Source organism: Gymnoscopelus braueri (assembly GCF_963280865.1).
Source record: "Gymnoscopelus braueri genome assembly, chromosome: 10".
NCBI classification, from domain to species: Eukaryota; Metazoa; Chordata; class Actinopteri; order Myctophiformes; family Myctophidae; genus Gymnoscopelus; species Gymnoscopelus braueri.
Window position 1 is genome coordinate 25,190,328 of NC_137611.1, and position 12,203 is coordinate 25,202,530.

The 12,203-nt window shown below is 41.5% G+C and overlaps 1 protein-coding gene across 2 annotated transcripts in view; it reads right to left on the reverse strand.

Moving 5' to 3' along the window:
- Nucleotides 1-4,471: 4,471 nt before the first annotated feature.
- Nucleotides 4,472-12,203, reverse strand: part of obscnb (obscurin, cytoskeletal calmodulin and titin-interacting RhoGEF b) — a 90,999-nt gene continuing 83,267 nt past the window's right edge. For both annotated transcript variants that reach the window (XM_080440729.1, XM_080440728.1), the window contains exons 89-96: nt 11,900-12,077; nt 11,631-11,744; nt 10,357-10,524; nt 9,847-9,949; nt 9,067-9,196; nt 8,672-8,762; nt 8,459-8,501; nt 4,472-7,270 (exon numbers count right to left, since the gene is read on the reverse strand). In XM_080440729.1, the coding sequence (XP_080296855.1) occupies nt 6,169-7,270; nt 8,459-8,501; nt 8,672-8,762; nt 9,067-9,196; nt 9,847-9,949; nt 10,357-10,524; nt 11,631-11,744; nt 11,900-12,077 (1,929 nt within the window). In that variant the 3' untranslated portion in view covers nt 4,472-6,168. The remainder of the gene's footprint in view (nt 7,271-8,458; nt 8,502-8,671; nt 8,763-9,066; nt 9,197-9,846; nt 9,950-10,356; nt 10,525-11,630; nt 11,745-11,899; nt 12,078-12,203) is intronic.

The window sequence follows — 12,203 nt, forward strand, 5'->3', positions numbered from 1 at the left end:
AAAAGGGTTAGTTCCGATTTTTGGAGTATTTTCTGTAGGAAATACTTACCATTAATGTAGTGGTTGCAAAGGTATTAATTGATTGCCCGAGTCCCGTGGTCAGAGTTATGGTCCGGTTCTGATGAATATGAAGTAGTTCCGGTAGATTAGTAGATTTGGTGGGGTGCCGCTCATTAAAAATAAATTAATTAAAAAAACATGCATCATTTGTATTGTTGACCTATTTCTACCATATAGAGCAGGTTTCGTTCAATTTCGACCCCTCTGTCACATGGTACTATTTTTTTGTGTCATATATTTTGTGCGTGAGTAGGCTGCCGCGGCGCAGTGATTCTGGACACAAACATTAGTACCATGTGACAGAGTGGTCGAAATTGAACGAAACCTGCTCTATATGGTAGAAATAGGTCAACAATACAAATGACGCTAGTTTTTTTAATTTATTTTTAATGAGCGGCCCCCACCTAATCTACTGGAACTCCTTCATATTTATCAGAACCGGACCATAACTCTGACCACGGGACTCGGGCAATCAATTAATACCTTTGCAACCACTACATTAATGGTAAGTATTTCCTACAGAAAATACTCAAAAAATATGAACTAACCCTTTAATCAGTTCTTATGCACGCTCTTCAGTTAAAGATTAGAGCCAGGTACAAAAAAAACATTGTTGGATTTGAAACGAGACGTTTCTGTTAACAAAGCACTGCATTTTCTCCCATGCTATAGGTACAAAGATGATTCTTGTGAAAACGAATTACTTACTTTAATAAGATTTAGATGCAAAGTGAAGATGATCCAAATGGTGGACTTGAACCAAGTTTCCAGATACCTTGTGTATCTAGGACACTGCCTTATCTCCAGCACCACAGAGGCTTGGAAATGTTTGTGAAAATGTTCAAGATAGTGGATGCAAACCAAGGACCTTGTGTTTATAAAACTCGGACATATCTCTCATGCTAGAAGCATGGGGGCCTATTACACGAAAGGAGAATTAAATAAGCCTGGATTTAAGTCAAATCCAGGTTTGACAAAGTCTGGTCCGTACAGCCTGGTTTAGTCGGTTCCATGAACACCAAGCCAGGCTGAAAAGGAGCGACTTTGTCGAGCTAGACTTTGTCAAGCCAGGCTGTGTCGAGTCAGGATGGTAAAGCCAGGCTTCACGTATTCCTATAAAAGACCATGAAAGTCGATCATATGAATAATGAATGGCTCAAGCTGCTCTCAGAGCCCCTTTTATGCCAGGTGAGTACAGGTGATGGCCTAGACCCCCACCCCTGGCACTCCTGGTACCCCATGAAGACAAAGGCATACATTTGCATCACTATATAGGCGAGGGTCGCTCTGCTGAATGGAAACGGTGGTGATTAGCTGCCTGGCCGCGTGAATGGACGAGGAGGCGGGCTAATGGTCCGACGACCACTATTCTGTTTGGATTTTTTTCACTGCCTGCTTTTCAGTCAGTCTTTTACTTCATTTTCTAGGGGAGGCGAGATTTTAGTTCCTGCCTCTACGGTGGGTACGCCACTGATAGCGTCACAATCATTTTTAACCACTTAGCTTTGGCTATTCAAAAATAGCAGATCTACAAGCTCAAAGCTATGAGCTTGTAGATCTGCCATTTTTGAAAATGTGTGCATATCTTTGAAATATATATAAATTTTTAACTAAGCGAACATTTTAACTAAAATCTTTGCTTCTGGGGGTCCCTGGCACAAAACATTTTCAGATGGGGGTCCGCGGCCAAATGTATATCAATTTAGGGGTCCTTGGCATGAAAAAGGTTGAAAACCACTGTTCTAAATGGCAGTGGTTCACAAAGTTTTTAGCTCAAGAGTCTTGAGGCTTGGGTCCCGGCTCCCGGGGAGACATCACATTTCTCTTTTGGGTCTTGAGTCCCAAGACAAAATAAGCCTAAGTCCCAAGACTCAAGACCCAAAAGAGAAATTTGATGTCTCCCCGGAATCATACGAGGAAGTAAAATGTATAATAAGCAAGAAAGGAAACACGGCCGCAATAAATGGATCCAGGGAGAAAGTGTGGCAAAGTATTAATTAAAGTAGTAATATATACAATTTAAATACAAGTCCATAAATATATAATTCAGTTAGGCTTAAACATGAGGAGTGTATAGTGAATATTGGAATTATCGCCTACTAATCTACAATGCGATAGCCTATTATTATAGTTATTGTCGTAAATTGGTCATGATCAGGCGGAATCAAAACTATTCCCGAGTGCAAGAATACACAAGAATCCAGTTTGAAAGACGGTTTGTCCATAGAAATGTGTTTATTCCCACAGACGTTGACACCTGCATTGCCAATCCACAGAGTGTACTTAAATCACAACAACATCACAATATATACAGACAGACATTTCACATAGAACCTCCTCTCTGTCCTCTTTCTTGTCCACTCACAAACAAGCTTCTAAAAACAACAGGCTTCTTGACCAGCCCTTTTCTCAGTCACACAATCTGTCTTGGTTTAAACACAGAACATTTATCTATTAAACTGCACTTTTACACAAGCTCATAATATGAAACCATTGTTCAACATCCCATTAGCCTCAATATAAGACCACACACATATGTATTCAACCCTCTATGAAAATAGATGATTTAGACAAAAAGAGATAACTTAACTAACATTACATTATTCTTAGATTTTAAGAGCAGCTGGTTGAGTCAGCTGTCCTTGTGACTGGGCATTCCCTTATTTACCTTTCATCCTAAAGCAGTGGTCGCAGCTTCACACCTGTTCAGAGCAAAAGTTCTCACAGCACTATTTTAACTTGAATCTAACTGTGATTTTTCTCTTACCCTACAAGGCTGTAAGCCTCACAGTCTCCTTAATTTAGAATGCAAATTCCCACACTGTTATTAACCCTTAATAAATGATAGTATTAATTTAGATCAGTCCTGGATACCATATTATCGCATGCGATAGCCTATTATTATATCCGCCATGCATCCAACCAATGTGTCTGAGTGTGCTCAGGAATGTGTCAAAACAAAAAAATCTCCATGAATTCAAGGCTTCATGGAGTGTGTAATTGATAGAAAATAAGTATTATTTGGGTGAACTATTCTTTTAAGTGTCTTGATCTTTGACACATTGTTGAGGCCTGGGATCAAACTTGGGATGTAAAGCTTGCCAGGCAGACTCTCTATCCATTCAGCTATGGCCACATCATCAGCAGAGATTCTAAGGCAGTTCTACTCTGTAACAGTAAAGGGGTTTCAGGGGAAACCAGCAAAATGAGGAATAATAAAATAAAAGACTGTCTTGCTAATAAAGCGTCATGTCTCATTTTTTTAACAATGTATTTAATATTACCTTTATATTATTTTATAAATTATGCATTTCATCCTCTATATATTGTCCAGCAACCTTTATGATAAAGGCGAAAAAAGATAGTAGACCCGTGGGAGCCATTTTGCTCAGATGCCGCGGCTCCTGTGCTGGGATTCGATCCCATGATCTTGTGGTCTGAAGTCAAGAGCTCTTCGACTGAGCTATGGATAGAGCAGCCACATATTAAGCAGAAGTCATACTTTCAACTCCCCCCCCCCCCCCCCCCCCCCCGGAAAAGAATCACCTGTTATCGGACGGTCCTTGGGGGGGTTCCAGGGGGTCCCCAGCAAAATGTTATGATTAAATATGGCTCTTTTATTGCTACTTTTAACTTTTTAATGGATCCTATGTAAGTAAAGCCTGATAAAAGTGTCAAACTCCCCAAATCCACCAGAATACTGGAAATTACATCTACTCTGTTAAAAAAATCCTGGGGGGGACACAGAGTGGTCAAGAGCCCCCCCCCCGGAAAAGAATCTCCTGTTATCGGACGGTCTGAGGTTGGCAGGTAAAAGACGTTTCAACAGACGTCTCTACACTGTAGACAGTGTCTTAACACAGTGACCTAACCAGCTGCCTGCTCACTGTGTTTTTCTCCTGTTTTAACTAACAACAAACAAAATATATATCAATATAATTATGCAGTTGAATTTATTTTTGTTTTTAAATACAGGTATGTCGTTGTTTGCTGTGCTATTGCTTGTCTGGATTGTTAATGGATATGTTTTGAGCACAATGGAAACAGGCCTTTGGCTTTTTTTGTGATAAATCCATTTGGCTTCTGAATAGTAACAAGTTCAATAGCTTGCTGTGTAAAACACTCCCTACATGATCCAAGGATCCTGGGTTCAAATCCAACATTTATATATATTTGTTTTTCATCTCCATTTATTTCTATATTTTGGAGGATAACTTTGACATTCAGTCAAAACCAGAGGAGAGGATTTGAGCAGCTTGGTTAATACACTTCATCCAGATGAATTGACTCATTCTTTTTTTCTTCTTTGCAATACATTAATGTAATCACATCTGTTTATTAACCTTAGGTATTTTTTGATTCGCAGAGCCCATTTATGTAAAAAAAAAAGACATATTACAGTTAATTTGCAGTTCATTAATTTTATTCAGATTCAACGCTTGAGTAACATGTCTTTCCAAGAACTGAACATGTACAGTACAGCCAAATAAATCCAGTGCTTGAAACTGAAATAATAACATACAGTCATCCATGTAATTCAATAAAAGACATGTCAAAAACAACCAAGAAAAAACAAAACATCTTTGAGAAGCAATCACATTTTTAAAAGCTAGCAAAATACAGTGTAAGTTAGTAAATGCTATTAACTCAAGTACTCAGACCAAATATAACTTTGTACTCTAACTTCAATCAAAATGTATCATTGCATAATTGAATGTGATCTTTAATGGATAAATACTCACGTCAGCTTTCAAAGAGCTAATAAATGTCATGCGGTCACTTACCTAATATATCTACCATTTCTGATTATTTTACGGTGAGTTTCTTGGACATTGCACTGATACTAACAGACCTTAAAATGTCTAAGAAATAACATGTCTATTGTATAATGTTCAGTGCAAAGTGAGCTGGAGTAAAATGATCTTCCTTGCACACCGATTGATGAAATAAATAGTACATTACAGGCTCTGTTGTGAAATAGATCTAGCATTTATATGTAGAAATACCAACTCTTAAGCAGCTTGTAGCTGCCCATCAGTGGTTTCATAAACAACAATCAGAGCTGTAGTGAAATGCCGTTGGACAATAGAAACATGCTTATCATTTGACAGTAAATTTCCTTTCATTGAACTTCCTCACACCAGTGTAACGCATCACAATATAACTGTAACAACTAGCTGATGTTCTTGGGTTTACAGAAGTTAGTGTTTTGTGTTATATGTATTTCCATGTGTACAGTACATGCTGTCAAGGAGCAGGTACTCTACTGTATATGCACACCAGTATAGTGAGGTGCTGATACTGGCAGGAAGATTCAAATAGGAAAGTAAACTGCACACTATGTAGCTCCATTTAGATTAGTTTAATGACCAATGTCTTCTCGAGATACATTGACGAAGACAGTTTGTCAAAACATTAGTAATTAGCTACATTTAGTGCAGTATTCTCCCTTATTTGGCTTTGCACAGTTCACTAAACTGGAAAACAATACTTCAATATAACCTGGACATGAACACGATGATTCAGGTTTCATCTTTTTAAAAAGCCTTTTTTGCTAAAAAGAGAACAGTGAAAATTTGTTGACTGTTCATAAAGTCATGAGGTGTAGGCGTATACCAAGATTTAAAGTGGCTTTGAACCTTTTACTGTGTTTCATAGACTTCTACAAATGACATGGGACACTATTTTTGTTGGCAAACCAAAATATTGAAATTCAGAGCATCTGTCACAAACAGTCAAATTTCAGTCTCTCACGTATGGTGTCCTTCCAACAGTAAATAATGCATTGTAATTATACATACGTTGTACAGTATTTGTAACAGGGCAACATACACCTGAATACCGCTTACAGTGACTTCTATTTCAACTATTATATTCCAACCCCTTTTTGGCTTTTTGTCTGTCCCGTCACATTGTCTGAACAGGGGAAAAAGACTTATGTCATGGGCCTATCACTGTTTCTGATGGGTTACTTCAAAATGGAATGATCTGCCATATGCAGTAACCTTACGGTTAGAATATGCTTTGTAACATTTAAGTATAAATGTTCCCATTTAAGACTAAAAGGGTTATGTACCAAATAATTATTGCTTTGGCTTATTTGAAAAGCTATTCGTTGTTGTACTGATTCTTGCTTATCTGAAGAGTGACAGGGTTGCCCACTGATGTGTAGCCATACGTGTGGGTTGACACTTTGGTTTTGTAGCTTTGTTGTCCACCTTCCACTCTCTGCACCTCTGAACAATATGAAGGCTTGACTTCCAGCTTTGCGTGGCTCACCTGGATGGGGACGTCTCTCTCCCTCCTGGACTGGGATCCGCCAGCTTGGGGGACAGTGGGTGAGAAGAGGTTACCGGAGAAATGCTCTCTGAAGCGGGCGAAGAGGCCGGGCCTCTGCCTTGGGAGCGCTGTGGGCCGCCCGACGTTGAGGAGCACTGGTTGGCCAACGCTGGAGCCCCCGATCTCCCTCTGGAGCACGGCGATCTCACAGGGCTTTTCGGTAGGGGGGCCGTGGGCGTCGGAACACCTGTAGGTCTCCCCTTCCTGTGGAACGTAATCTTCCAAGTCCTCCAGGGTCAGAACGTGGCTGCCCTGTGTCAGGATCTGGGGCTCCAGCTTTGCGAGTTGGTCGCTTTCGAGGTCTTCGTCATCCGATTCCAAGACGATGGTTGCTCCGTCGTCCAGGTCGACGTCATCCCCTCCATCCGGGGTCAAGGCTGAGGAGACCTCATAGGCATCTCCACTGATTCCGGAGGCAGTGCCAGAGAGATCATTCTCTTGGTCTCCCCAGGCCAGTGGCTGGCTGCTCACATCTCCCTGCTCCACCAGCTTATTGTTGGAATTGTTGGCATTGGGGTTAAGATCAGGGTGAGACCTTCTGGGTCTGATGCCAGACGAGGTGGTAGATCTCTCCGACCCGGCGGGAGAAACGCCTCTCCTCCTGGACGGCCTGGGGGACTTGTTCACCTTGTACTCGATGATCTCCTCCACCTCCACCCACCTGGGTGATGGCTTACTCTCCATCACCCTGGCTTCGGCTTCGGCGCCCTGAGCCTGAGTGACGTAGAGGGTAGGGATGGTGGTCTTCCTGGAGGCGGGGGGCCTCCTCTGCCTGGCCGCGGGGGGCTCTGGGGTGGTGGTCTCCGAGCGGTATGGGGACTTGTGCCTCCTCATGCGCTGGTTCTTCACCACAGTGGTTATGGTCTCCTCACTGGATCAAGTGGAGAGAAGAGCGGAGGAAGATGATGGGATTATATGAGTTATTACAGATGGTTATGGTTAGGGTTATGAAGAGGTTAATAAGTGTGGTTGTCTCAAAATTCTAGGCACACCGGACTTGTCTCACAGTACACCAGTGTGCCTCAGCACACCGTTTGGGAACCACTGGGTTAGACAGACTGCAAAGGAAGACAATTGGAAAATGGGGTCTTTCTCTGATTACAGCAGGTGAGTTCCTGCCACACAACAGCAGTGGTAATGTACACTTGGAACACATTGGAACAAGGTTCAAGGTCAAGGTTAACTTTATTGTCATTCAAAGTACACACACGTGCACAGCCGAACAAAATGACATTGCTTCCAACTCATCATGCAATTGAGAATACAATGAAAAACTAGTATTACTAATACATACACTCTAACCAAAACACTGTGTTTTGCATAGCAATACTTATATAGGCTACATTATACTGAAAATATAGCAGGGTGCCACAGTGAAAGTATTTTGTAAAAATTAACATGGGTTAAAGACAAAGGTGCTTTCAACAAATCAAGTTTATAAAACACACTGATATAATCTATACTATTCTCATTACAGTGAACAATATTTTTTTATTTTGTAGTCTACGGTAGTTTTAAATGCTATGTTATGAGCTACAGCTACAAAGTACTATGAAGTATGCAGCAGCATGAAGATAAGGGCCGATCCTTTCATCTTCTTCATGCTGTGGAGCCCTTCACACTGAGGGTTCACATTCTACATGAGCATGCATACATGGGGCCATGGGGAAAGAGAGACACACACACAAACTGCAAATTGCCACCTGGAGCAACAACCTCCATACTAATGTGTGTTGTTACATTCAGTCCATGTTATGTGATAGTAATACGTTTCCTGAGGCCAAGGCACTGCACTGCTTCACTGGTACATAGATACCATATGGCATGAAGCCAATGACAGAAGTGTAAATGAATATAAGATATTCAGGTCAGGTATCTGTGAAACTTGTCTTGATGTTAACAAGCCAGTTCACAACAATATACTGTATGAAGCTGCTTCCTGTCTACTTATACGTATGTCTCACTGTGGTTATGGTAGGGTTAGTTTAAAAGACTGTATGATTTCAAACCAGGCAACAGACACGCTTCATGCACATACAGTGGTCCTGCCAACACTTACATGATGATGGTTTTCTTTGGTAATCTAGTCTCCTGCTCAGTGACTATGGGAAAAGCAAAATGAATGAGATTGAAACGGACAAAGCGAGATGAACAGCTAAAGCAGAATAAGAACGATGGATGAAGTCTTCTGTGCAAGATGTGCATCGAGTTTTGTGCCTGTACATTTCCATTGTTACATTATTGTTGTGAATAAGAAGAAGAGCTCTCCTACCTTCAATGGTGACGGCCTGATCTCTGGAGCGAGCCACAGTGGGGTGGACGAGGTCGGCAGCACATTTAGCACTGCCCAGACGATTAGACAACTGGAAAAGGCGGAGAAGTTATTTTTAGGTGACTGTACAGCTAGGTGTTATTTTGTCCGAGTGATGTAGACTGTCTGTGCTAATTATACCGTTTGTAGTTGGTTCTCAACAGCAATTCAAATAGAAACAGAAATGATTCAAGTACACAGTAAAATGGTCTGTTAATTGACCCACTTGTAACTCTGAGAGCGTACAAAATGCAACCACATGGACCCTTACATTTGGTTCCATTTGTAAGAGTTACCTTAACACTGAGGATTTTACTTTTGTGCGGTGTGTGAGACTGTAGAGTGTAAAGACCAACCTCACACTCGTAGTGTCCAAGGTCTCGCTCTGTCAAACCCTTGATTATCAGGACCAGGACCCCACTGCGGGTCTCACTGTACGTCTGGTATTTCTCCTGGTCTGTCAGCAGCCTGCCGTCCTTAAACCACCTTGAACACAAAATACACAACAACAAGACATTTCCCGTGGTTTCAAAATATACCTAAAAATGGCAAAAGCTGTATTTGAATATATATATTTTTTGTTGATGGCAATAAACACAAATTCAACTAATAGATGATTCATTGATTTCATCGACAAAACTGTAAAATTGCGTTTGCTACACAATCATGCAGAGATCAGCCTTTCAGGTTGGTGAGGTTCAGAACTGAACATTCTAATTTCAATTTCAATGATTTCACAATGACTACTCGCTACCTATAGACTGGTAGAATTAAAGGATTACATCTAGAGATGTGGTCATAATTTTTCCAAAGATAATTCATTCTGTGTGGGGAAAAAAAGAGTGTCCAAAACGACCAATTTATTGATTATTAGGGGACAGTCCTAACAAATTGTGGCCATCCAAAATATATTTTCTTTCAAAAATATGTGTCCAAAATATGTTTTCTTATACAGTATGAGTGTCCCAAATATATTTTCAGGCAATTTTTTTCACTACTTTGAAACAAAACATGTATTTATTTCCTTTAAGAAAGGCAACTCATGGAGAGATTGTATTAGATTTATTTTTTATAGATTTAATGAAAAAGGTCAAATACTATCCCAGAGTAGACAAGAAGAAGGTGTTGCTGCGTACCTGATCTTGGGGGTGGGGGCACTCTGTATGATACAGGTGAACTGGGCATCCTCGCCAGCAACAAAGGTGGAGTTCCTCAGCTTGTTCACAAAGCGAGGAGGCACTATAAGGAACATCTCACATTTCAATACACAGTACTGTACATCCCAAAGGAGGATTTGTGGTACAAAATCTGTTTGCATACAATTATTGCAAATCACTAAATGATAGCTAAACATTATTACTACATTCCATATGGCGTTCAATTTGACTGCAGAGGGGACTTTGCAATGAGGCTGATTACCGGCCATGATTACATATACACCAATATCCCCATTGGGATACTGTAGTATTCTGTTCTTGAACTGGTGCATAAAACATCATATCCCATTAACAAAAACCCAGGTATGGTTGCAGATAAGCAGAAAATGTTTATTCAGGCAACTGAGATATCTTAACTAGTTTATGAGCCAGTGTCCAGAACACTGCGTGCACATGGAAACATATTCACTGATGTTCCCTGTAACCTACCCTGAACAGTGATCTTTCCCAGAGTGCTGGCGTTGCCCGCTGTGCTAGTGGCAAAGCACATGTACTGTCCAGAGTCATCCGCTGTCATGTTATCCAGGATCAGTGTGCAGGAACCGTCAGGGTCCTCAATGATAATGTGGTGAGGATCTGCCTCCACTGTGCGTCCATCTGTAAGTAAACATCTACGATGAGACACTGTGGCTGTACGGTTAAATGCAACGTTTTACAGGGCTGTGTCTCTGATACTCAGTATGTAGCACATGGAGGCTTTTAACCTCTGTTGCCTGTTAATCAAGGTTATGCAACTTAAGTGCTTTACATGAAGGCTGGCTCAGCTGACCACACAACTGCAGAGTCCTTGGTTGGATTCCCACTTTGTGACCTGTGTTGCATTTCAGCTATACTCTGTCCTTATCTTCCTGTTGCTGTCCGTAACAACTTTAATGTGCATAGTGTCCTTTAGTCTTTTGATTTGATTTGATTTATTTGAAATGCAATAAAACCACAGGGTTACAGCAGTTCGAGGATAACACAATAAAGTCTTATTTCCATTGCAGTCCTCTCACAAGCAACAGTTAATGAGTTGAATGACTACAAAACAAATGACGGTAACATATACCAGGGTTTCTCAAAGTGGGTGCCGTGGCACCCTAGGGTGCCGTGACGAAGTCCAGGGGTGCCGCAGAATACTTTGATAATATTTGGAATTTATCAATATCACTTCAGTTTAACCACTTAGACGTGAGTTGCACTGTTCTTGGTGCTTTTTTTCTCAATTCTACAGTACACCAAGTCTCTTCGCCAAAAATAGCAGATCTACAAGCTCACAACGCGTCACATTCTGACGCGTTGTGAGCTTGTAGATCGGCTATTTTTGGCGAACGTTCCCCCCCAGAATAGGGATGCTGGGGCTCAAGTGGTTAAACGCCAAGTAAAAACGTTCTGTCCTAATGGAAACGGATATTCTCTCAAGTTGTCCTCATGACCTACTGGATCTTAGAGGGAAAGCATCACATATTTACGTAGCGTAATATGACATAAAGTTCTAGAAATTAACAATGTCATTCAGGGGTGCCGTGGATGATAAAGTTATTTACAGGGGTGACCTGAGCCAAAACAAGTTTGAGAACCACTGACATATACAGTACATGAAAACAAGCGCTCCACTATCTTTCCCTAGACTAATGACATACTTTTGTCTGCTGCTTGAAAAACCTCAGATTAGTTGTTAATTTGACGCTGGTTTCGAGGCGGTTCCACTGTGTGTCCCTTACCTTTGTACCAGGTGACCACAGGCTTGGGTATTCCTGTGGCCTTGCATGCCAGCTTAACGGTCTGTCCCAGCTCTGCAGTGCAGTCTGCCAGGATTTCCGTAAAGTCAGGAGGACCTGGATAAAATGGAAGCACAGCAAATGATCAATAACATTTCCACACACATTATTACCTCAAGTATAAACTGGCAGATAAAGTTAAAGAGTGTGTGTGTGCGTGCGCGTGTGCGTGTGCGTGTGTGTGTGAGTGAGAGTGTGTGTGTCACACTCACTCCACGCGGGCATGCTATAGCGCTGCTGCAGCTCTCGGAACTCTCTCAACCAGGAGTTCTTGATGATAGCCGTTCGGGCCTGCAAGGTGTATTTCCTCACGGAGTCCTCCCTCTCGTGCCAGATCTCGAAGGCGCGATCGTCACCCTCCACGGTCTCATTCACGTCAATGTTGTTCAGCTGCAGCAGGATGAAGAATACAGCAAACACATGATACTGACCATGATACTGACATGACACTGACCATGATACGGACATGACACTGACCATGATACGGACATGACACTGACCATGATACTGACATGA